The sequence below is a fragment of the Hippoglossus stenolepis genome, chromosome 7 (assembly GCF_022539355.2).
Source record: "Hippoglossus stenolepis isolate QCI-W04-F060 chromosome 7, HSTE1.2, whole genome shotgun sequence".
NCBI lineage: Eukaryota > Metazoa > Chordata > Actinopteri > Pleuronectiformes > Pleuronectidae > Hippoglossus > Hippoglossus stenolepis.
Window position 1 is genome coordinate 20,715,792 of NC_061489.1, and position 27,340 is coordinate 20,743,131.

The window sequence follows — 27,340 nt, forward strand, 5'->3', positions numbered from 1 at the left end:
TCAGGTGTTAATCATGTGGGCTGTTGTGACTTGATTACTGGTATAATTTTCTGTTTCCAGCAAACTAAAGGCAAAATGTCAACTGTGACACAGTGGAAAGTTCTGGGTTATTGTCAGCAGACATCACTTAGAGTCGTCACTTTTCCCTCAGAGTATAATTCAAGCTATTTTCATGTCTTGATCTTTTTTTTAAATAATATTGAATTCTGAACAAACACAGCAACTTGTCATGTGGCTGAGGGGGTAGAGAGGTCGTCCTCTAACCAGAAGGTCGGCGGTCCCAGACGTCCCCATCTGTGTGCTGAAGTGTCCTTGAGCAAGATACTGAACCCCGAACTATCCCTCATAGAAGCTGGACAGTATCAACCAACTCATCGCGGTAATTACAGTGATTAAAGATTAAACGGTGGAAGTAATGGTCAGGTAACGGATAAATAAAAAATAACAAATACAGTACTTGTATGGTAGCATGTCGTAATGTCTTTATGGTGGAAATTTGGGCCTTAAATTCAAGAAAAATACAAGATATATACAGTATAAGTACAACACTGAAGTGAAGAAGCTGGCTTGAGGTCACAATTTGTTATTCTGTAAATCCCGTTATATTCTCATTTAAAATAATACACTCGAGAGGACCACTGGAGGTCGTGTGAGTTTAGAATTTGTGTTGCTTCGATCTCCTCATAAGTAGAAACTAAGTGTTCGCTTCAACAGAACCAACCGAAGCATTTGTCCTTTAAAACAAAAAACAATGATGCAAATGAGTAAACATAATGATCCGAGAACATTTATTTGCAGCACCTCTGGTCCTGTTCAGAATTCACTGGCATGTTCCCAGAACAGACGATTCTGAATCACTCATAATGGTTTGATCTCGCACAGGCTCTGGACTGGTTGTGGCATCAGACCATTCCCGTTCCTCTCTGGGACCAGAACTCAGAGCCTCATTTAACAATGTTCATATACACAGTGAGAAATAAAAGTGTGTTACGTTCACAAACCACATAGTAAAGCAGCTGCAGGTAAAGAGTTGCTGCTTTTCTGATTATTTCCTTTCAGGCTCAACCACTTTGCTGATGAAGACCAAGGACTTGTGTTTTCTGAATAGCTGCTGCAGCTTTAGCAATAACAAACAAGGTGATGTGAGAGAGTTTGACAAAGGGCAGAACAGTTTGATGGAGAGGACGATTATTTTGTCAGGGTGGATCTTAGACACTCCGGTTTGCCGCATCTCTTCTAGACGGCGCTGCTGGACATTTTAGAATCAGGGCTTTGTCTGGGATGTCTGTGGCAAAATGTCTCTCCATTGTCTCTCCTTCACTCCACTATCCCAGTATTGATCAGAAATAATGGTCCTCTCTCAGTTGCTTGAGGAGAGTGGCGTTAAAGCCCCCGTATACACCAGCAGCTCCCTAATCACCGTGCGCCGAGGTCGAGCTCGCACACAGAATCCACCGGTAAACCCCATTTTCTGTTGCAGTATAAGAGCTTCTGCTGATAATACAAAATCTACACGGTTACTGGCCTACTCCATGTCTTTGTATCACACATATCTGCTTTATGTTTTTTCATATATAACTCTGGAAAATGGATACAGTTGTGGTATAGCTGTGAGCTGGGTTAGTCCACAAAAGCGGTACTCGGGGCTTCGTTTTGGCCTCGACTTGATCGCAATGACAATGTACAAATGTACAGACTGGCTTTGATCTCACGCTCTCGTGAGTGAGAACCCGAGCGGGCGGACCTGGACCACTGAGACACAAAATTAGAGAAAACAAGAACTGCTGTACATATTTAGGCAGGAGGAACAGCACATGGTCCATTTTCCTCTCAACTGCACTGGTCCTCCCATCTCCTTGGTGTTAGCAGGGTCCTCTGACCTTCCCCCCCCCCCCGCAGTCTTTAGAGTCCATTGTTTAGAAGATGAAGGAGCAACAGAGGGATGAAGGCAGCTTGGAGCATTAGGCGGGGAGGTGACGCAGAGTTTGGGAGGCTGTTGGGTGAAAGGGTGGCCTGGCCCACCAGCAGTTCATTTCCCAGGGCCTGGAAGGAGAGAAAGAGAGAGATCAGTTTATGACTCGCCTTTCTTGAACAGCCCAGTGCAGGCCTTATCTTGCCAAAGCAGGCTACAAACATTGTCTTTTAGGGTTAATCTTCCAACTGGAGGTCAGGATTAATACTGCGGTTAGGGTAAAAGCAAGGACCGTGGCTAGGCTGCTGTGGAGGTTAGTGCTATTGTTAAATCAGTCAGAAGACCCTCGGGACCTGTATTTCTCCCGTCTGTCAGCACAATGACGCAAAAACTACTGACCCGATTCTCATGAAATTTTGTGACGGGCTGGGACATGACCCGAGGAAGATCTCATAACACTTTCAACATGGGGAGATATGGTGTTGACCATGGTGGAGGAATGTGCCATCTGAGCACACATGTAGTTGCCTAATGAAATGGTCACTGTGTCACTTCAGGCAAGTCATAAATTCCTTCTATGCCATCACTAAAGGCACATTGATCCTTTAAACAATCATTGCTCTCTGTCTTTCACAGCTTGCAAGATTTACACAGATGATCTATTAAATGCCAAAGACCAGCTTCGTCGTTCCAACAAATATTTACACGTGTAATTATGTTTGATTATTTACTCCTCGTGTGATTCTCCATGTGCATTGTGCTCCGCGATGGACTTAATGGAAAATCTCAGCAGATTAGTCAAACTGAGGAATACATTTGGACTTTAAAGGGATAGTTCAGTGTAAATGACGCTGTTTCGAGAGGAATTTGAATGTCGGGGGCTTACAGACACGTTTTTAAACATTTGAAGAATTGATCCCCATTTACTTCAATTGTAACGCTGTTTAGCCTTTAAACTTTTCATAAGGACATTACAAACACTCCCACTCATTGTCCTCACCCCTCTATGTCTGTTATCTTGGCGGGGTTGTGAAGTGCTAATCTCAGCATTGTAGTGGTCCAATCATCCAAGTGTTAATAGTTTGTACACTAAAACATCATAGTCGACATTTTTGCAACTATTGCAGTGACAAAGTAAATAAAAAGCGATATAAAGCCACTATGTGTTGAATCATAGAAATACACTTCTCCTCTTCCTGCTGATTCATCCAGCTGCAATCATTACACACACTGCACAACTTTATCCCTGTGCTCAGATTCCATACATGGTGGCTTTAATATTTTAAAGTGGCAGTATATCATCTCTGCACTTCTGAGCAGTGTTTTCTCCTGGTGTCAGAAAAGGTCTCACTGCTGGATGTGTGAATGTGTGAAGCCGCTGATGGCGACCGCCGACCATGACGGAAAACTGCCCACCTGTGTGGGGATGATTGTGTCCAGAAGGTTCCTCACAGTCTCTACGGTCTGTGGCGGAGAAGTGGTGCTCCTGTTCTCTGTGCTGCTGAGGCCGGGGCTGGGGGCGCTGGGCTGGCTGAGAGTCGGCTGCTGCTCTGACTCGCTTCCAAACGTCACGAGAGCGTTCCCTGAAACACGAGACAAAACCGGTGAAAGAATGTTATTAGACCTCAGCAACATTGTCTTGATATGTTTTTCCAGGTCCACTCATGTCTTATTCAATCATGGCCTTTGGTTCCGAATTGTGCATTTTGCATGAGAGCCTTTGCGAGGCCAGATCGAGTTTTGGATTTACTCAGCAGCAGCAGAGAGAAGAAGTAGAAAATAATCAGTATTCTCTTCAAGTAACCAAACTGCACCTGCCTCTCCACATCGACCTCATTAACTCTTGGACCATTTGCTCCGGCCAAACAACTCTGAGACGTCTCTGTATCTCCTCTAGGCTGGGGGCCCGAGGAAGGACTGGCCAAAGATTCACCCGGCAAAGATACTCATAGTGTGTACAGGTTCAGTCTTATTTACATATATGTGTATATTTGTACATATATATATATTTGTAATAAAAGTTCAAACTTTATCTGTCTGTCACAGGCTACAATGAATATCTTAATCTCCCCATATACAGCATATATGCCATTCTCACTGAGGGCATTAATAAGGAACTTACTCATTCACACAGAGCGGATGTAATAAGAGAAAAGGTGTTAGGTTGAGAATTAGCATATGGAAACTCGGCAGAAGAACATAGGACACAATAAATTATAAAACACACATGTGGGACCACTGGATTGAGGCTGATGTAACCTCCTGATATAAGATGATCTCATATGCTCACCTGTAATCCATGTTGTTGTTCTATTTATTTATGCAGTTTTATGTTTTGTGTAGGCTACTGATATTTCTTTTCGTGATTTGCATTCGCAGAACCCTGATACAACAGCAGGTTGATTAAAGTTATTATATCAAGTACGCCCTGAACTCCTGAGTGTATTTGTAGGTCATGTGGGTCCATGGCAATACTCAATGGCTTACCATTAACTTTTATACAATCGTTCATGGGTCCCAGATGGCAACCCCGACTAACATGTGTGATCCCCTGACTTTTCCTCCAGCACCTGGTGTTGGGGGGGTGTATAGAGCCTTTAAGTGGGGGGGAAAAGGGGGTCAGAGCCCTAATAAACTTTCAAACTTAACTCAAAAAAATGTAAGTCATTACTTTTACGCTATTCATGCTACAAACTTGGATTTCCAGGGATTGTTCAACACTATGATTTGTCTCAAACTTTTAAAATGGTTGGTCGATAGTTGAATATTTGCCAAGTTAGGGCTCACTGAAAGTAGTTTTGTTCTTTGGAGCCCACTATACTAGATGTGTACTTGTCCTACAGGGTGTACATGAGAGCGTGCTGTGTGCTCGTGCTGGGACTGGGCTCACTGGCTAATCACGATAAAGTAGATTTTTGCTCAGGTGTTCAATTGCATTGAGATCTTGTGCCTGTTATCACTAGAGTCCAAAATAACCAGTTTTATGAGGAAGGTTTCCATGAGTTGTCACAACCTATTCCAGTCGCCATGTTTGTTGTTGTCAGAAACTCTCGACTCTGCGCTGCCCTCTATTGGATCTATTGCTTAACAACCAACGTAAGGGATGCATGGAAGCATACGTTCAGGGACGATTACATCATTTGAAATGTCTGTTTTTATACGTGAAGGCAGCATGAAAGAGGCTTTAAACTGTGCGACGTGCAACTCTGGCTGGCCTAGTTTTCCTGGAAATAGACTCAGTGTATCTCAGCTGTCAAGACTGGAAACACACATGGTTGGGGCTTGGGTAAAATGTCTAACATCAAGTTGTCTAAGGAGAGAGTGAGTAATAAAATACAGCAAAAACAGATACCGGTTAAACAAGACACTAAAACAGCAGCCAAAGGTTTCCCCCTCCTGTACTATGAAAGCAAATACCTCAAAGTAAACTCAACCTCTTGCCCCAAAATCCCGAGTCACAACATTCCAGTACACTGTGGACAAAGGGAGACTCACGGAGACAGATGTTGTCGGTGAAGGATCCCAGGAAAGCATCGCACTCGTCCCTCTGGCTCCCGCTGGCTGAGCAGGAGCACCATGGAGCCACGCTGGACGTGGAGTTGTCAACATAGTTGGGAGTTATCGTGCTTCCTGCAGGGAGACACCGCACCAGGCCTCAATCAGTATAAAATATTCATTCCTCTTTGAGTTGTTACACTGTGTTCATAGTGCTTTATTATCTGAAACATTAATGGACACTGCATTTCCTGCCCTGATGTAAAGGGAGGATGACAATCTAGCGTTGCTGATTAGACTGCCCACAGACCCGTATGGTGTAATAGAGACATTGTGAGAAATACTACAATATTCTCTGTTCTAGGTCACACAGGTATCTGGCATTGCAATGATTCGTAGCCTTTTTTTCAACATAGTGGAGGTGGCAGTTCAAGTGGTTTGATAAATACGAGACAGGGATGAAAATGCCAAATGCCTGTTTGTGCTGAGGGGCAACATTCAAGGTTCTTGAAGTGCATTACATTAGCACCTCTCTGCAGTGTGTGGGAACAGAAGTGGCTGTTCTTTTATTCAAATAGTCTGTTATCAACATAAATTAAACACCTTGCATTTGAGCCTTTATTTTTCTGTTATGAGACATTTTTACATTCTGCACGTATCTCTGACTCCAGAGCTGCAGGATCCAAATCTGACACAACCCAACTATTATTATTATTATTATTATTATTGACTGTCGCTGCAATCATTCATACCCCTGTTATCTATTAGTATCACTATTATTATTTTCATTATAACAACCAGTCTGACAGAGCTCAAATATGAATGTATGTTCCTGGTTTTCCCCCTCTCTCTCTTTTCTGCATACCTCTCCTCACCCACTTTTCCTCTCCCCCCCATTTTTCTCCACTCACCCCTCACTTCTACCTAATAAGGGGGAGAAAAGTGTTTGCTTGTTGTGGCAACTGTTAGGTTTCTCTAAGATATTGTCTCGATCGATGTCAAGTGCTGTGAGATAATGTTTGTCGTGGTTTGGTGCTATACAATTAAATTTGAATTCAATTCAATTTTCAGGCATTTGTGTAATAAAACCTATTTGTTTACAATAACGTATATTTCGTTCTCTCACTCCCTCCTATAACCTGATCTTTATTCACTCACCCTCCAGCTCGTGCTCTAGCATATGGCGCATATCTTCTTTCTCATGTTGACTCGTTCCTTCTCCACCTGCTCATTACATATTATTTTTCCCCTCCCCTATATACTGTATGTTTCCTGTCTGTGTGATACCGTTCCGGTGTGCACTTACCTATGAGCCCAGTGTAGGCGAGGAGACATGCCCCGTAGTTTCCCTGATTGCAGCCGTTGGCGGACGTTTCGGAGGATTCGCAGTCGTACAGAAACTGTGCCAGACGAGACCTGCAAGAACATGGTAGATCAGTGTTGTTTCAAGAAAAAAAAAAAAAGATAATTTTTTTCATGCATTACTCGCACTATAACTCGGCCATTTAATTAAGAGTTTGCCCGTCTGACATGAAGAAATATTGTCGGCTGTGGTGAAGACTGAAAGCATTGGACTGTAATGTGAAAGTGATAGAAAGAGTAATATATTTCATCCCCCAGACCTGGGATCATTAGCAAAGCCCTCTGAGTGTAATGGGGCTGTGAAAAATAATGGCCATGACCAGAGATAGCAATGAGCGATAACTCTGATCCATCTGGCTCTTTATCTGTGCTAAATATTTAATGTGTTATTCCAACAGGCTCTCTGGGGTGTTCTAACCAATGGGGGTAGAAAGCTTTAGGGTAAAACAGCAGGCCATTTTGTTGATTGAATGGCTGTTTATTTGGTTTCAAAGAGCCATAATACAGAGCGACACTGGCCCAAATATGTATGGTGAATAAATATAGAATCTATATCCAAGGAATACTTGAACTAAAGTGGGTATAATGAAAAACCTTCTTTGCTGATTTGAGAGGCCGCGAGTAAAAAGCTGCATCATTAAACACAACAAACTTGGGGATTACGATTATATTAGTGCGATATGTTATTACATCCTTACGAGACTAAGGGTACAGTCGTGGAAATGAAAGAAAGGCTGTATTTGAAATAAATGGAAACCAATTGAAAGCGTCTCTTTCCTAACCTGCAGACGTAGTCAGCTTTGCAGATCCTCATCTGTGTGAGGCAGTTGGGTTTCTCCGGGCTTTCGAAAGAGCAGCTGGGCACGATGGTCTGCCTCCGACGCTCTGAGCAGGCTGTGTCCGTGCAGGGGCAGAAGAGCAGCTCGTGCGTGTAATCAGCGGGGACGCGGTCAAAGAACCTCCGCAGAGCCTTGTTGCATTTGGGCCGGTTGCACAGACCCGACTTGGCCGTGGGTTTGATACAAGCCGAGACGTATTCTGTGCGGAGCTTCTGGCACAAGTCGTCCACGTTGCACGCCTTGGCTGCATCGAGGCAGCGATTCACAGTTGTCATGCCAACATCCGAGTCTGTGGATGGAAGTAAGGTCAAAGACGGGTTTAGATACGAGCAGAGAAATAATAGCAGTAGAACAAAGACATTGTGTGTTTGTGTGAATAGGAGCGTCTGTGACCTGTGGAATGCATTCAGTTTATTATTCCACATGCTCCGATACAGTCTCATCTTGTCAAAAGTTTGAAAAGTTAGTAGTTTTGGAATTAAAGTTCAGCTTGAAGGTGGAAGTGTCTGTGTATCAACAACAAACAGGCTCATTAACTGACGTGCAGGAAAACAGAGAGCGGCCTGGTGTCTGTTAAAACATTATGAAACTGACAATTTCATAAAATGAGAATAAGGACGTAGGTTAACCCCAAATTCAACTTGGTGCTGAATCTGTACTTTTTCAAAACCTCAAAAAAGTGTCAAAATGTTGGTTCTGCTTTCCTTTTCCCCTTTTTTTACAACGTTAGCACAAGAACCAGGTCCAGGCTCCACGTCTCTCTATACGACCAATTAAAACGTTCAGGGTTTGCTGGCATATTGCAAGACCACACAACCTGCTGAGTGTCATGTTACAGAAACACAGGCTACATGTTGTTATTCAGTCGAGTGACGTCTGTACACTGCCCTCACCGCTGTCCTGCGTCTGTTAAACCTGCTTAAGTTACTGTGGCTATTCCCTTTGTTTGTTATTTCAAGGTTACAGCCTTTAACAGCCAATCACCCGTGACAATCAATTTTGTTTTTTAAAAATAAGATCATAATTCTACAGGTTTTCAATGCGACTGTCTAAAAGCCTATTAACACCGACCATCAGGCTTCAATGTGTGTTTCTCTTCTTTTTATTACCTCCCATTGATTATTTTGACCATTTGCACGTGAAATGACAGATGAGTCATTTTTGTGCCCGTTATAGAATGGCTCACTGACGTCTGTGTTATTAAGGGAGTAACTGAGAGTGGTACTGTCCTCACGTCACAGATCAATGTAGCCAGTGATCCAGAAAGAGACTGAGAGCGAGAGGAAGCAAAGAAGACGTTGATTTAAACAATATTCAGGAAATGCATAAAATATTTAATAACCAATTATCTGAAGATCACAGATCGGAAGACGAGTGTAACTAGAGCGCGTGTCAGCGTCGTCGTCTGCAGCCTAGGAAAACACAAACTGCACCAAAAAACATCAAGACGACTTCTATATCGTGCACCAGTGAATGAAGCTGTTTTTAATTTATGAATGGTCATGTTTGGTGTGTGAGTGAAGCCTCGGCACTTTGTGTGGCGTCTTCTGAATGAACCCTTTGTGAACATGTTGCCTGAAAAATGAGCAGGTCGCTGAACTGAGCTCTTTGTCTCAGGGATGAGTCATCGGCCTCCTGCACTGTGTTTGTAGTGTTGTGATTCTGCCAGCGGTTCTGGTTGGGTTAGATTCATATATACTGTACATGTGGCTCTGACTCCAGCGGCTTCAGATAAAATCATGCAAATACATCTTTGGTTGACTGTTTTATTTCTTGAAATAAAGTCGGTTTTCCTAAAAGGCCCAGGCCAAGTTTTGAAACTGCAGCAATAACTCAATTAGTAAATCAATAGAAAATGAATAAGCAACTAATCAGTTTATTATTAAAGTAAATTCCTGATTTCAGATTAGCACCAGTGAGCTCTTTTCTGTGGACTTTCTTTACTAAATTCGATGAAATCAAAGGACCACAGACTGACAACATGTGATTGATTAATGTTTCCTAATCCATCTATTGAAAAAATAATTGTCAGATTCCTAATCTTTAATTTCAGCCCTCTATATGTTTTAGTTGCCTTAGCCTAACTTTTATCTTATTCTGTTTTACATGTAGGCTCTTCAATAAATGTTTCACATGGGGAACGTGCAAATATATAGATATACATGTATATGAATATTTGGTTTAATGTACGTGTATGCCATTTAACACATTTGCATTTTGCGTACTCTGCTTTTCAGAGTTTTGGCTTGTTTTGATACATTTAATAAGATTGCATACTTTCCTGAGCCTGTGGCTGTAATACATAGAAACAATGCAGGATATGGGATATTCCATCATTTTAAGGCAGCGGTATAAAAAATAACATTAGTATTCATTGACATCTGCGGATTATGTTTTTTCAGCTGAGTCTGGGATATAAATGAGTTTGCCGTCCAGCAACTTGAACACAAAGATATAATTTTGGATGCTGGCAGTGTGGATTGTGTTCAGATGAATGGTAATGCTTGTGTAAGTGTGTCTCAGGAACATAAGGGAGCTCCATTTGCCTTGGGCGTGCTTCCAGGAAAACTTAACTGGACTCATCTATTCTAGCTAGAACAAAACATCTTCAAAGTTTACAACGGTATAAAGTGAAATGAAATGTGAACAGATGAAATTGAACTTGCCGGCTGAAATAGAGGCCAAGCGGACGTAGTCGTAATCCCTCTGCACCGTCTCGTAGGGGTAACGCTCCACCAGGTTGAGTCCTGAGATAATTAGATAGAAACATTGGCTTGAATGTTGTAACACCTTAATTCATCTTAACACAAACACTGCTCCCATGTAGTCGTTTTCATTTAGCCACCAAAGCTTCGGTCGACTAAATCATAAATCATACAGAGTCTGCAGGTTATTCATTATTTTTTATGCTCCTATATAAAATTGATATTTGACTTGCAGCATTATAGAGAAAAGTGTGTATTTAAGCAGCTCAGAAAGCTGCTCTAAAGTGACCACTGACCGTGTATGATGGCCTGATGAAGGCTCCAGTAGATGCTCAGGCAGTTCTTCTCTTTCTTCATGCCTCGCTTGCACTGGCAGCCATGTAAGGGGCTGGACATCAGGGCGGACACGGCGTTGGCACACTGGCTTTTGGCACCAGGGCCCAGCTTCATGTTGCCGTTGCCCGCCACACACTGACGCAAAGTCCGCAGACGTGGACTACACGCCTCGTCGCTCGAGCACGAGTCCCCGGACACCAAGCAGTCTCTGCCGGCCAGTATAACCTCCAACAGGGCTGCGAGGGAAGACATCAGAGCACAACAGGGAGCGTGAGCGATAAGAGGATTGGAGATCGTAATCGAGGTATAAGGTTATTAAACGAGATGGGGAGTTAAGAATAAAGAAAAACTGAAATGGTGAAATATAAAACCCAAATGACACAGATAAGGTAGGAGGAGAAAGTAAAGAATATTATGCAGGGGAGATATAAAGAGTTATAAGAGACTATTAAACATTACAGTAGATGGGGGTGGGGTGTGGGGGTGGGCTAATTGTGTAATTCTGCAAACATGAGAAGGCAGAGGTCAATATCAATACAGCACAATACCAGCCAGTGAAATTTTAATGGATGTAGTTTGTGCTTCTCTTTGCTCTGTTGCTTCAAAAGTTGAGATGCATCAAGCATCATGAGTTTGGTGAAAGTCTGAACAGGACATTCATGGTCCCCTGAGGATGAACCCCACTGACTTTGATGATCCATAAATACCTGCAACACTAATGAAAGCCCCTTCAGGTTCAGGCGTATTTTGTGTTTAGAGTCAGTTATCGAATGATCTGTGCTAATAATCCAAACAAGTCATCATGGCAAACACGTCTGCTACACATCAGCACGTCAGCATCATCATCATCACATTTTGGCATTTAACAAAGCTTCTGTTTTACTTTGAAATGACACAATACAATGGCAGAGTCGAGCTAAAGTAAAATAGAGAAAGTCCCTCCAGACCTACGTACGTTTTTGTATGAGCTGTTTTTAGTTTATAACTAACTTCCCTCGTTATAGTTACACCAGCTCACTTGCTTTGTGACTCTCCAGGATCTTATAACTGGGCCTGCAGGCCACAGCATTCACAGCTTTATTGTGAAGAGACCAGCCTCCAGGCTGAATCACTCGGGTGTATAAGTTATGTAATATCATATTTTCCTGAGTGGCAGAGTTATACAGATGCTAATCTGTGCCCTCGTCGATTCCCTGCAAACCTTGTCCTCGGTTGGTTTGACACTTTTACTTCTACCTCATGACTCAGGCCTATTCAACGAGCCAGGGGACTTGAATAATATGTTTGTGACATGTATTGAATATAAACAGAACCCTCACAAGTGAAATAACCTTAGATATTCATCAGTGGTGAAACATCTATGCAGCGCTCTGTCAATTTACTGAAGCTTTATATCTAACAGTTGGTAAAATGGTGGATGATGTTTTACTTTTGCTTTGCAGGGTTGGCGGGCGAAGAACTTTTGGTAAAAGTGAGGGATGAACAGAAAAAGTAAGATTTATACCAAGTGCACAGCTATAACATAGTTGTTAATTATATCATTGGCTATACCTGGGAGGCATGTTAATATGGAATTCTAATGTAATTTACTGCTGTGCCCTTTACATCCAGCTACATGCCTTGAGTTTAAATCAAATGTTCTTTAACGTGGTCTCACACAGTCAGAGTCACTCATTGTACAGGGATGTTTCTGGAGCTTAATAATGATCAGAAACTGGTATTATAACAATTTACATGAATCATCAGAGCGGCACAGATGAATACAAAATTAACTATTGTGAGGAAACAGATCTTTACTGTATCATAGACTGAATGTAAAGATGGGCGACGCATCTCAATTTCCTCCACCAAATGATGCCAAAATACACAGGATGTGAACCAGAGTCTGCGGAGTAGCGATGGCGGGGCACGGATATGCTCACTCGACCAATCATGAGTCAGTCTCAGCTGTCAATCATGACATTCTATCCTTTTTTATAGCATCAAATCACTGATTTAAACCAATCTCACCGGAAAAATTTACACTTGAACAAACGTCAGTTTGATAAAAACAAACTAAAGTGACCTCAAGAAATTATCTTTATTTGACGTGTACTTTGACTTTTTTGTTAGCTAACACAGAGGAGGCCGGATTTATGACTTATACTGCAGCTTGCCATTAGGTGGCGATCAAGATGCTTTTCACTCTCTGCCATGTTCATCTTCATATACAATAGCATAAAGCAGTTGGAGCTCTTTAAAATGCAAGAATAAAAGTTGACAAAAAAGTCCCAGTGCTCAAAGTTCAATGCAGAACCTTGCTGGAGTTAATTGCAGTGGAGGTGGTGAATATTTAAAAAGCACTGCCACTCTGTACAATGACTTCTATTAAAGAAATGTTTTCTCTCTCTCTACCCACTCCTTTCATTACTGTCGGTGTTCAACTCTAGTCTGACAACAACTTGTGCTTCACACAGAGGACTTTGATTATTCTAAGAACATATTCCAAGGCATGATCTGCAATAACGCCAGTGGATCCTTTGATTCAAACAATGTAAATTCACACCACCTCTTGTTTTTTCTCTTAATGTCCCTCCCCCCAATCCACTTGAATCAAACCATTTCAATTTCATGCGGCTTTCATCTGTTTACACTGGTAATTCTGCGGCAAAAAAAACAAACAACCAGCCATTGTTTTGATCTCAGATAAACAGACACACAGGAAGAAAGAATGAAAGACACAACACAACATCTTTTCCATTCTGTCAAGACTGTTCCATCAATCTCATCGGGCTGAAACCCTCATAGGTGCATTGAGTCTGCGTCACATCAGGATTCGTCCCAGCCCTCATCCTCCGTTCAGCGCACTGGACAGACGCGTGAATGCCAACCAACGCCAATGTTCTGGAAAGCCAGATGGTCCGTTGCATATTCAAGGCTGGGATCCTTTACTCTATGGCTATGTGTGTCAGTTTGTGCTGCCGGGGCAGAAGCTGGAATAGACACCATACATCATGAATGCAAATGAGCCGCTTGATTTGACATTTCCAATAAGCCCGTCTCAATGTACCAGTGGGTTTAGCCAATTAACCATGTCAGTAATCAATGTGTTCGGAGGCTCGGTTAAGTTCTCTGTTTCCCTGTCACATAAATCACCGGCAGATTAGCTGATCAGTTACCCTCGCGCAGCGGCTTAATGGTCCACTTCAGGAGAGATAAAATGGAAAATGAAACTTAATGAAGTCAGCTGGATTGTCAGCCTCACTCCTCTATACCTACAAAGCAGTGAGGGCTGCGGAAGGAAGGGGTATTGTTATGTATTGATGCACTTAATGGGTATCACCTTTGTTACACTGCACTTAAGTTTAGAAATGTATCCTGGATGGTTGGATTAAAGCAAACAGCCTCGCTTTAAGGCGAGCCGCCTCCCACTCAGAATCTTGAGCAAGTTAAAACAAGCCTTTGTCTTTTCGTAGTTATTCTGGTCTGTTATTAGCAGTGAGAACTTAAATTCAAACGTCCACATGTTGAATTAATGTAAGATATAGCAATAACCTATGTCTTTCATACCTTTCTATATTAAAAGGCACTCAGTAGAACACACGGCTCCGCCAAGCCCCAATAGTCCCCTTCCAATCCACATAATCTTAGCTTCACATTGGTCGTAGTTACAGTTAATTTGTTACCATACAGCGGCTAAAAAAAGCCAATTAAACAACATTTTAATCTGCCCGAACTGTATATTTATTTTGGTCCTCTTTAAATTTCACACACCCGATTTTTCCTGTCAAAATCCATGAGTTATTGCTGGGGAAATCTATGAAATATCATAAATGCCCTGTCTTGCAATGTTAAAGAAAGATTTAGAAAGAAATTACTGGATCCAATCCTGCGTTAGGATCTGTCACATTTCAGTGGGTTCTTTCTTGGCCCATGTCCCATCTTGCCACTAACTTTTGTGGAAATATATCCTGTAATTTTTGCGAAATCCTGCAGACAAACAAACAAAGCAATCAACTTATACAAGAGAACTTGATTCTTCCTTCTTTATATACATGTATACAAATAATAAGCAATGTTGTCTTTCACTCGTGTAAAAGTTATGACCACATAAGAAAAGGAAGTTTTCTTCTTCTGGTTGTAGATCAGATGTTTTTTTTTTAAACTCAATTGACTACATACACATTGTTTTACATACCCTTAAGTCTTTAAAATTATTATAATAATTTGTAGGCATATAAAATATCCATGTGTTCGGCATACTGTTGTTTACAATGTAAATATTTAAACAACCTAAATAATTCAAGTCATATATATGTGTTAAATATGAGCATTTGTTTTGAGCAGTGTCTCCAGGATCCCTGCTCTGAGAACAGAACGGGATCAACAGCAGCTCAGTAGCTGATCGAAATCTTTCCTCAAGGTCTACTTACTATATTTTTACTGCGTTATTTCAACCATATTTCATAATCTGCCTGTAACACACCTCTCCTTAGTTTCTCAGCCCATTGTGTTTTTCCACAAGAACTTATAATATCAGTATTCCTGTGACAGTATATGCTCCAGCAGCTGCTCCTTCATCAGAAGTTTATCCAGCTGTGTTTGGTTTAATGCAGAATGAAAAAAATGAACGAAACAGTTCAGCTGTGACTGTTTTTTTGGTTTTTTTTGGTTGAAGGTCTTGGAAAGTCAACAAGTAAAGTTGGCTCTCACACATGTTGAATATATTTTTTTTCTCTCAGCCCACTTGTTATTCTACAAACCTTCCTACAGTTCATGTTTTGTATTTTACCACATGCTTGGTAGCCAAAAAAAATAATCTTTATCGGATCAATTGTTTATTTTTAGTTAGTTTTATTAAAATAAAATAAATGATTTAAGATAATATCTATATATTATTAAGACTGGTACTGGTTCAGACTGGTACATCTGCTTTTTAATACATTCATCATGAACATGTAAATGGGTTAAATTTGGACCTTTATTCTTTATTGATCTCTTCTGGTCACATTAATGTTCTTAAAGTTTAGCAATTTGCTTTTGAGAGAAAAGTGAAGTTTTTATCAAGTTGTAAAAATACTTCTTCTGTTCCTCTGTATATTCCAATGTGTCCTATATTGTTCATTTATTAGTAGCTGGGAAAAAAAAGGATTTATGTTTCAGGCCTAAGTGAATGCAGATTGTTCAAGGCATGAATCATATTTGCAGAGATGTAGCCTGTATTGTTTTCTGTTGCCGTCAGATGCTTGAGACATTGTTTGCTTCTATGGCATAAAATTAACAACTTTAGACATCAAAGCTGAGTAGATTGAATTTGGCAAAATGACACAGCAAATTATCCATCTGCATTCACAATAAAGCAGCGTCAGCTCCACTCGTACTTGTACTTCAAACAAAGAGCTCATAGAGACCTGGAAAAGTGCAGCAATTTAGCTTCAAAGTTTACAGAGGAGACTTCCAAGCAGAACATAATAAATAACCTAAATTTGGGGTACACTGAATTTCTTAATTTTCTTAGAAAAATCGTACATTCAGTTGATCCCTTTTCAACGGCAGGTTTTTCCTCTTTCACAGAGAGAAATGTTGCCTGTACGATTGTCACATATTTACCCAGAAATTCAGAAAGCAAGAGTTGACACATTAACAAACGATCTCAGAGAAGCGTTCTGGTAAAGCATCAAAACCATGTATGGTTGTCTTTATTCGGTTTGCCATTTCACCAGTTGAAACTACACTGCATATTGTATTGTGGCAAAAGATGAGGTTCAACATTTAAGCAGGATCATTTTTTGAACCTCCACCATGTTTTCACCCTCGTCCGTTGGTTTGTGTGTCTGTTTTTTTACAAATAAATTACTCTATGAACCTCCATGAAACTCGGTGGAAGGACGGGACATGGGCCAAGAGGGAACCCATTACATTTTAATGCACATCTGGACATTGGCAGATCCAGGAACAACTTTCTTCAACATTGTGAGAAAGGGTGTTTTTTTTTTTTTACATCTGCACCAATTCCCCAGGCGATACGTCATGGATCTTAATAAAATCTGGCATATTTATGGAACTGATATCTATTAGTGTGTTTCACTTGGTGTGGCTTGATTGAATTTAAGGGGACTGTTGGGCATTATGTTCTCGACTGAGTGCTGTTCTGCTTTTTCATTCATTTTATTTTGCCAGAGCCGTCTGCTTCAGCAGCCCATCCTCAAAATGTATAAGGGGGTTTGATGTTTTAACACGGTCCTGAACAGAGCTTTAAGTAAACTGACTGTTTCCTATGTTACATTCTTATGCTAGCTTCAAAAGGCCGAGCACTGTATATTTTATTTCAACAAACCTAAATCTAATTCATTTCAAATTAGATTTTAGCATTGACAAAACATTCAAATCAAAAACTCTGTTGTTGCAGATGTCTAAATCTTACAAGCTGTCAAGAGGTGACATATACTCAAAACAACTAAAGCACAAATTCAGATTATGAAAAGTAAATATTTAGGAACTATACATAACAAACTACCTCATAGACTTTAAACGTATATTTGTCTCACAGGCAAAACATCGTCCATAGAAACGTCCTCATGCAAAACTCCTAAACTTTACCAACATCTGTCTAAAATCACATGTACACTCAAGATAATTCAAACAAAAGCAGCCATATGCACGTAAACATCTCATTTGACAGTGACACAGATGGAGAGAAGCTTGGAGAAACTGTATTCCCCTCAGGGAAGTCTCACATCTCCAAGATAGGGTTTGCCACTGCATAGAAACCATTTAAATCCTTGATTAGCATCACCAACCATTACGACCACCGCCGCCTTTATCGATGCCTTCCTCCAGGGGAGCTCAGGCTGGAAAGCAGATGGTCCTGTTCTGTCTGCGGTAAGCCGAGCCTATCTCCTACTGCTTGTACCTCTCTAAAAAACAAATGATACAGTGCATAATCCCAATCACTGCCAAGCATCACTCAACTCCTCAAAACAAACATTACTTTATGTGCTACTTTAAAGGCTCTGTAATGAATTGGTAATAAACCCAATGTCACCGGCCTCACTCCCTCAGCTGCCTCTTCCTAATTATTCTGCGCGTGCTTACGTCTCAGCCCAGAGGAACTTCCATTGACAACTATTTTAATTATTAATCGCCCTCCATTACTGGAGGCAGGAGCATGATCTTTTCAAACATGCCACTGTTCCCATGACATGCCACCCATACCTTTGAATTTTGCAAACAATACACTGTGCAGTTTGAAAAAACAAACACACAAATTGATCCCATAATGCAAGGGCTGCCGCGTGGAGGCAGCTAGTTGTAAACAAAAGATGATATCTGCACGCACCGCAGAGGAAGGTTGTTATTCGTGTCTCTGTTTCGGGTGAACGCTCGTGTCAGCTTGATCCGAGGGCTGTGTGCTGTAAGACTGACTGGTCTCGTAGTTGGTGTGAGCACTGACTGATATCAACGAGAGAGAGTGTGTGTGTGTGTGTGTGTGTGTGTGTGTGTGTGTGTGTGTGTGTGTGTGTGTGTGTGTGTGTGTGTGTTTGTTGTGCTATCCCTCGGAGAGCCGGTTGGTGTTTGTAGACCTTGAATGAGAACACGTGTGCACTGTGAGCGGGGAGGTTAAGGAGTTTGGGATTTAAAGGAGCATGAATTAATTTGTGACATTAATCAGCTTCTATCAGCAGCAGCTTTGACAGGACTCAGGCAGTGGTGTTCAGTAAAAGTCACATGAGATCATATCACTGGCAGGATGAAGTGCTCTCATTGCCACAGGCTAAGAAAAAAACATGCAAGAGACTTTAAGTGAAGATAATCTCTCTTAACAGAACCTCTATTTGCATACTGCCTATTTGCATATATTTTATAAACCTTATTTTCAATGTAAATCATCATCAAATCATTATTACTTTTCACTTTGATGGTGATGTTTGATAGTGTCTGAGGTACATATGTGGTTTAATATATAAGAAAAGCATCTTTGACGAGTTTGAGTTTTTAGTTTGGCACATGTCTCATCTGCTAACATGGAGGAGGTGGGATTAATGACCTATACTGCAGCAGCCAGCCACCAGGGGGCGATTGAGAGGCTTTGGCTTCAGTCATGGAGGAACTGCCATGTTGTCCATCTTTTAATATAATTTATGGATCAGACGGACATGGGTCTTGCACTTGGTTGATAAAACACAAAGAAACATTTGAAGGTTCAACTCTGATGCAAAAACCCGCGTAGAGGCAAGAACATCAAGTTCCAACAGATGTTGCATAAGTATTAATACTGAAATTCAACCCAAACTGCAAACATGCTGCCTGAAAACTTCATCCTTCACTGTATAATTGGTGCTGAAGTGAAACAAAAGCGTCATTCTCCACTGTTGTGTGTGTTTTCAGCAAAAGCCTTCACTGTTCCAACTCAGGCGGTTTCTACAGGCTTTCTGAACCACCTGCGGCTCGTACCGAATCACTGGAAGGCTGAAGTAGTCTTAAAACTCTGGGCCAGGCTCCAGAATTCTAACCAGCTGAACACCACCCACCTGCCGACACAGACATGAACACAACTACAGCCTGTTTTGTTCCTACTGAGCCATAAGAAAGACTAAAGGACAAAGACTCTGTCGGAAGAGGCTGCCTCTGCTGGCAATCCATAATTAATGGCAGACAATTTGCTACCTGGAAGCGTGATCAGATACTGGCATAGTTGTTTTGTTGGGGCCAACGGGTATCAGATCTCGACGGAAAACAGTCCCCCCCCCCCCACTCAGGAAATCACAAGACGTGCAGACTCAGTGGGACCAAACTGACATTGATAACAAGCAGCAACAATTAAGATCATCTCTGGAGGATTAGGTGAGTGGATTAGCATCGTCACACAGGCCTTTCTCTCTGGGTGACCTGAGACCACATGTACATTTATACTAAGCCATGCAGCTAAATCTCAAAATATAGGTTTAGTGTGAGAGCAACATCTTTTCACACTGTTGTTTTATAGCTTTGAAAAGGTTCATATCGTCCACATTAAACTTCTTCTTTTCCTCCTTTTGCTGTTGGCATACACAACAATGTGTTTCAAAATGTAGTTACGCTTAAATTGAACTGTTGTTATTTAAATAATTGTCTTTTTGTTGTATCAATAGAAAGAAGGGATTCATCTTTAAGATCTTTAATGATTCAATTTGGACAGAAATGATCAAATCACTATTGACAACACGTGTACTTTGTGATCATTTAAAACAAGGGATTGTGACAGAAAGTAAAACATGACAAGAGAGGTTTTTTGCTGAAAACCAGTCGACTGTCTCAACACTAAACTTGTTTACAGTGTTTTTAAGTTTATTCACTTTACTTCATAAAAACACTTTTCCAGGGATGGGAAATGACTTGAAAAGTGTGGCCGTGCTCTGGAATATATCCTGTCTGCATTAGAGAAACAGAACAGTGCTTCAGGCAAATACAAATAAAAATATGGCTTAACTGTTATTTTGTTTTTATTAAAAGATGTGATTATTGAAGCTATCCACGAATTTATTCTCACTGTGAATGTGAAAGTACTTCTTCATACCTCACTTATTCGCTTTATTCCTGTCACAAGCAAGCAGGCGGTGTTGAACATTTGTATGGAAGGAGGAGATGCAACTTGTTTCAGTTAATGAGAAAGCAAATGATGAAGGTTTTTCCTTTGTTATGCAGAACAGTTTCCATCACTGACTCTGAAAAGTTAGATTTAATTCATTTTCCCAGATGTGAGTAAAATAAAGGCTTTGCAGGGCGTCAGGTGCAAGACTGAAGAGACAAAGTATTTTGTGTGTGTGTGTATCTGTGTGACAGCCTGTCAAGTTCAGTCTCAATGTCACACAACAAAGACTGCTTTATCTTCACTTGGACATTGTGACATTATGAGTGCGTTGACTATTGGTGTGTAATGGCTGCAATTAACTTATCAGCATATCGTCCTTTGCTTGCAAAAGGGGGCTGAGTTGTGACACATCATGTTTATCTCTAAATGTGAAAGTGCCGGCTGTCTGCGGAACCAAACACGACTCCCGTCAGCCACCAGGGTCGACAAATGATAGGCCTTCGTCTCTAATATTGGGTTTGGAACGCGGGCAAATGCTGATCCTGAGTCATTCAAATGTGTCTGTCACACTGCAGGATGATTGCCAATTATCTGGGTGGTATAAAAAGAGCAGAATGCCTCATAAACAAGACACCAACCCCGTTAACATTTCTATTAATAATCTCAATCTCATTGTGATTAGATTCTTCCTGTTGTCTATAGCAAAGCCTGTCGATAGCAACAGTAACCCTTGGTTATCATTCTACTCAAGCATTGCACGAATGCAGTATATAACAGTAACTATGACAGACTCACCTCCTTCCTTTAAACATCAATTTCAAACCATGTTCTAGCTTGAAACCCGGCGGAGTCAGTTTATGGTTCAACTCATTTGTAAGACATGATGTGAAACTGTGTCAGAAAGTGTTTATACCTGATTTGATTTGTTAAACTAAACACTGTTGCTGAGAGGAGGGAGGCATCATATCATTTAAATACGGGAACTAATTGTACACATTGTCAAATAGTCTTTCCTGGATGATGTTCATGGTGTATTTGAAACACGACAAGCACCACAAATAGTTGTAACTAACAAAAACGCAGCTACAAAGTGAAGTTCAATCCACGGCTCTTGTCTTACCGTCACACAGTCGGCCAGTCACTGCATGAATTGGGTAAGAATTTCATCGTCAGCTCCAGAAATGGTTTAACACAGTTTTCTCATTTCTTGACAGGTATAATGAGCTGTAGTTAGCTAGCTAAGCGAGCTTTACCTCACTTTATAGCTGTGCCAAATGATGATATATAATGAAACGCTAGAAAAATGTCTATTGTTTCATATTGTGTGCTGTGATTTATTTTGCTGTGCTGCAAATTGCTCTTTACAACAATATTCTTTGTCATTTAGACGACACTTTGCTTTCTTCCAGACGGCACAAATGCGGACAGGAAAAGAGGAGCTTGTATCTTTAAGACGGCCAAGTTTCGTTTCATGGACATACTTTGCCATGCCCTATGCAAATTAGGCCTATGCCGTAGACAGGTCCCCACAACAAACTCAAATACTGCTTACCCCTTTTACCACCTACACAAGAGTCATGTCAAATGAAGAGAATGTGCGAAGGAAAGCCACAAAAGTACAGAACAGAGTCCTCAAAACACTTGACTCGGGTGTTGTTGACCAAAAGCCGATGGAAAACTCTAATGGCCTTTTTGTTGAGGGAACCAGGGTGCAGGCCAACTCGGCCTTCAGAAAGGAATCCTGCCTGCAGCAGTCTATTAGGGAACAGACAAAACCAATACTTTAAAACAACTCTTCTTTTGGCCTTGTATCAGCTCCTTAATTAAGAAGCTGTGAGCTACACTTACCACAACTTCTATTCTAATTCATGGAAAAGTATTTACAGAGCAGTTGCAGTCTCCGCTGCCTTAATGAAGTGATGAAGTGTTTAACCCTCTGTTGGGTCTGATGTTGTGGCAAGGTCATAATACCTGCCAGCTGTGGCTGTCACTCAGTGGTCACCACAGGAGGAGGAGCCATACATTCCAGAACAGTGATTGATGGGCACTTTTACTGATGAGGCTGTTTAACAGCAGCGTCCTGTGTGTTGTTCAGACGCTTCCAGTCCCCGGACCCGTCTTTTGTTTTACAAAGCAGCACAAACCGCCGCAGTGAGAGCAGCTTAAACATGAATCTTCAGATAGGGCTTCTCAGCTGATTGCCTCCACTTGCCCCCGCTGCGATAAAGAGTTGCAACATGGCAATTTCCATAGTGCGTTGTGTTTTAAGGTAATAAATCTGGAGGCTTTTGCTGTTTTCTCAGTTTTATGGGTCCAGATGCACATTACACCGGTGATGTATAACAATAGTCTAGTCTGTTTCAGCTGCACATTATTTAAACGTGTTGCAGGAGCCAATGTCTTAGATCTTTGTTTGATTATGTGTCTCCGTTTGCCTCCATGATTTGCAGTTGGTTTCAAAGCCTCTTTGTAAAATCATCTTAGTGCAGGGAAATTATCATTCACCTAGAGCCAACATTAGATGACAAAAAGTGAAATGTGGGTCAGCATGACCAGATGTTGGCCTATTAAGGTAGACTCCAGACTAGAGGACTCTGTCAATCATGCGGGACCCATGGGACACAGCGAGTGATCTGCGGTAGCTCAGTTACACGACTTCTTTTGACTCCTTCGTGATTCACTGTTTTAAAGCCTCAAACGAAAGGTCACAAGTGGATCAGAGACACCAAAAGGCATGGTCTGGAGATCAAAGGGAACAGAAGTCCTCATGTGTCTGAATCCCGACGAGTCGCACACCGACCACCGCTACATGAGCGGTTTCCTCCCAAATCTCTCATCTAGTGCTTCAGTGTGTGTCATGTTTGGCAGTTTTGCAACCTCTGAACACGATTGTTGAGGTTACGTGAAAGTCGTTTGTCAAAGCTCTGACACCCGGGCACCTATTTGTCATCTTCGGAGCTGTCAGTCAAGCTTACATCACTGCTGCTGATAAATGAAATCTACAGCCAAGATTTAAAAAAATACCAGGAACTCACAGAGGATAGGATGACAGGGGAGCCCTAGCATATTCCTCTCCTCATTAGCATATCACAGGAGTGATTCATAACATGACATGTGGCCTTGCATGTTGGTAGAGAAGCTTTTAGTCAAGGCTGTTCTGTCCATCTGGCAGACCGGTGAGCCCACATGGGACAACACAACTGTCTTTTCATTATTTGTGTGCGTGGCCCATAAAACAGGTAGACGTTGTTTTTTTCTTAATTGACACTGGGCTCATCCAATTGAAATCCTCCCCCTTTGGGTTTAGTGCCTTCAATAAACCAGAGCTCGTCTTTGGACAGTCTGTCCACTTCCTATTAACGGTATGAGGGTCGTGGATCGTGACCGTGGTGGTGGATTATGCTGATGGATTGTAGATCATGGTGGCATCTGATTGTGTTGGCAGCTGATCGTGGACTATGATTAAAACTTGACATACAATACGCCTACTCACATACTGTACCATAACTGACAATAACTCCTGAATTCATTTGTCATTGCTGCTCCCTTCATCTCTATCAGACATTTCCTCAAGTACAAATACTTTAAACATTGACACACTTTTCCATTATGTTACAAACTGTGTCTTCTAATCAATGTTGTAAATACAGTTATTTTCTTGATGTGTCCAGTTACACACAGAATCTATTGGATATCTGTCCGTCCTGGTAGAGGGATCCTCACATGAGTCTCTCTCTCTATCTACAGTTTTTTTTATCTGTTAATACTTTCATTTTTTTGTAGTTTTACTCTTGTTGAGGGTTAAGAACAGAGGATTTTGCACCTTGTTGAGCTCTATGAGACAAATTGTGATTTGTGAATATGGGCGATACAAATCAAATGTGATTAATCGATTGATAACATTAGGTTTAAGATATTGTGCACTCTTTGTTCTACTTCAGTTGAAGTTTCTACTTTTATGAACACAGGTGGAGTTAGCTCAATAGATCGCTAGTTTAACATGGGTGTAACCATGTTGGCAGGTTTGCTACTGAGCTGCCAAGCTAGCTCTCTTCTGTTTTCCATGGTGAGCTCAAGGTGTATTTTAATGCGGCTCAAATACTTATTTGAGGAACGTGATTGTTTTGTTACTCATCATTCATCAACATTAATAAGTCAGACTGGAGCGTTTTTTGCTTTGTTCATTTATTTATTGGGCTTTGGGGTAAACACTGCTTGTTTTTTTCCATTGTGCCAATACAGTCCATGGTCCTGCTCTTCTCTGAGTCATATAACCAATCTGGTAGTTATTTATTTATGTATAGTGCATTTTCAAAACACTATATGTATATTGAGATAATTTGTTCTCCTTCATTTATTTAGAATATTAGACTAAATGAACAATTAATTGTTTATTTCTCTTCAAATCCTATGGTGAATTTTGCTTTTTGACTTTTACAGCCTTACCCGTATTCATGTTTGTAGTAAACAGCAGCATTGAGTCTCACTTGAAACAGTTATTCATTATTCAGACAAATAAAACCCATTAGGCATTTCTGTCACAGTTTGTAGAACAAATGCAATACTGCTCATGAAATGATTACAATTTTCTTTTTCAGTCGTTTCACTTTAACTTGCAATAAACCATAACAATTTCTAATTAATTTCAGCTCTGAAATTCATAGTTACTCAGTCAAACAGATGGCGTGGACTGTAGCTCGCAGGGCCAAACACAACTAAAGCTGAGGCACAATTGAATGAGAGGGTTCATTAACCATGTTTGCTGTGTTTCTGTAAAGGTGATGATAAAGAATCTCTAAACCTTCAGGCAAACTACAGAGCTGTGTGTTTCTAGAATGACAAAATTAATATGATGAATATGAAATCCTGTGCAAACCTAAAATATGACATAGTACATGAGGGCTGCTGTAATTTCCACATCAATCCAGTTAAGGATTATATTTCATGTCATTCGATATTAATAATCATCACAAAAATGACGAAGAGTAATTACTTTCTGAACTTTACTTTGTTGCTGAATGAAATTTGAAGAAACCAGACAGTTCAATGTGGTTTTAAACTCGTCTTCGTTAACAGGAAATTAAATATACTCACTTAACTGCAAAACATTTCACATGTCTGAGGTATAACAGGTATAAAGACAGGTTTAGTGCAGCCTCCAGCATTTCAACAGATAGCAGCTTGTAAAAGATGTTTCAGTATAACACATTGACTGTATGCTGCTAACTAAGTGTCTTAAAGCTGGAATATATACAAACACAAGGGCTTTGAAACATAAACATATGTCTCCTCATCATAACACTTCACGGCTGACTGATGCACATTAGGCTCCAGAAATAAAAGTCTCATTCATTCTCTCCATACATGACGTTAGCTGACTCAAAGCTGTATCCCAGATGAAGGGGTCAGGTGACTCTGAAACTCTATCGTGTCTATTCGATCCGATGAACATGCATTTGAGGATACTTCTTTAGGCTTTAGAGATGAAATGCAAACCTGCAGACTGGAGTTTCTGCTCTAACTGATAAACCTCTAACAGCTGTTTTATGTGAGCCGGTCCAGACCAACATCATAAGCAGATTTTCAGCATGAAAGCGTAACAGTGACTGCAAAAAGAAACAATGGAGGTGCAAAAAGACAAGAATATTGAGAAGAAAGAGAAATGTACCCGGCTGTTTCCCTCCATGTCATCACAATGCTTTTAAGCTGCTATTATACTTTGAATAAAGCGTATGAACCTATTCAGCAACACTAGGTTACATGGGTTGTGTGCTCCAGTGCCATTTGTATGATAATCACATAGATCGCTTCTCTTACTTTCATTTGTCCCTGAATACCAAGACTGTCAGGGCTGTAGCTCATTATGAATGCAACATGTGTCCCTTCCCAACAGCCTGCTCAAGGATTCCTGATGTGTTAATCTGCTCAAAATGAGTGCATATAGACACATTATGTGATTAACCTGCTTAATAATGATAATGGGAAATACAAACTCTTCGCCACTGACAGTCCAAACTCAAGAAAGCTCATTTAACGATAGAAACCAAAACCATGACAATGTGATGACACAATATTCAGGAGAGAAATGAAGCACACATGATCTATTACCTGCTGACGGATATTACTTTTTCTAAATTTACAATATTTGCTCTTCAAAATGTCATGCTGAATTTGTCGTCTCACAAAAGGTTGCTCAGTTACATTCTCATCGCATGAAACACCATTGTCTTGTCTCTCTGCATAACCTTTTCAACAGCATTCATGAAATACTTAGGGCGGGATATTAATCCTGAGGCGACATTTTCCTTTCTAAGGCCAGGCTTAAAAAAAGGGTGGCCTCTAAGAGCAAAGTCAGCTTTATCTCGACCTTTTGTTTTCTACAACATCACAATATGTCGCGTCCCCAAAACAGGTGCTGCTCCCAGGATCGAAGGGCAAACTTCAGAGGCAGGTAAAAGCTGGCAGCAGCTTTGCTCCGCTAACCCACGAAGATGCCTCCCCCCGCCTCCCACCCCCTTTCAACCTGGCTCAAAGGCCCATAACTTTTCTGTAGGCCGAACATGTGATGCTGCAAGAGATCTCAATCTGGCTCTCATTACGATGCAGGCCATGAGAACTGCGGGGCAACGGATCAACATCTCAAAAGCAATAACAATGCTGCAGAAAAGTTTGAGCAGAGATTTCTCCGCTTCCCAAACTTCTCCTCGGCTCTTTTTTTTTTTCAGCTTTAATGGGTCATTTGGCAAAAGAAACTTCAACACATGAAATAACAACCCGGACCCTTCAGATGTTCTGTCTTATTGTCTTTACTGGCTTATTAGCCACCAGGCAGAATGTATAGACCCTTTATAATACAGCTCATTGCTCACGAATCTCAACAAAACCACCATTTAAATAGTTTAGTTCGTTTAGTTCCTGACTGAGTAGTTGGTTTTAAACAACACTTATTATAGGAAATTATAATTAGAGAAAGATTTTAAATAGGAAGAATTAAGTATTTAAATTTGCACTAATCAATACTTAAAATTTATGTTGTCAAATTATCAAGTGTAATGTGAAAGATGCAGCTTTAGAAACGTCACTAAACTCTGCAGCTCCCCTCAGCTCTAATAATAATTTTAGCGATGAAAATGTAAAAAAA

At 40.9% G+C, this 27,340-nt stretch overlaps 1 protein-coding gene across 1 annotated transcript in view; it reads right to left on the reverse strand.

The window, feature by feature from the left end:
- Positions 1-460: 460 nt before the first annotated feature.
- gfra4b (GDNF family receptor alpha 4b) overlaps positions 461-27,340 on the reverse strand; it is a 39,131-nt gene continuing 12,251 nt past the window's right edge. The window contains exons 2-8 of the mRNA XM_035160531.2: positions 10,610-10,885; positions 10,275-10,355; positions 7,552-7,897; positions 6,714-6,823; positions 5,408-5,542; positions 3,329-3,495; positions 461-2,043 (exon numbers count right to left, since the gene is read on the reverse strand). Coding sequence (XP_035016422.1) covers positions 1,903-2,043; positions 3,329-3,495; positions 5,408-5,542; positions 6,714-6,823; positions 7,552-7,897; positions 10,275-10,355; positions 10,610-10,885 — 1,256 coding nt within the window. The 3' untranslated portion in view covers positions 461-1,902. The remainder of the gene's footprint in view (positions 2,044-3,328; positions 3,496-5,407; positions 5,543-6,713; positions 6,824-7,551; positions 7,898-10,274; positions 10,356-10,609; positions 10,886-27,340) is intronic.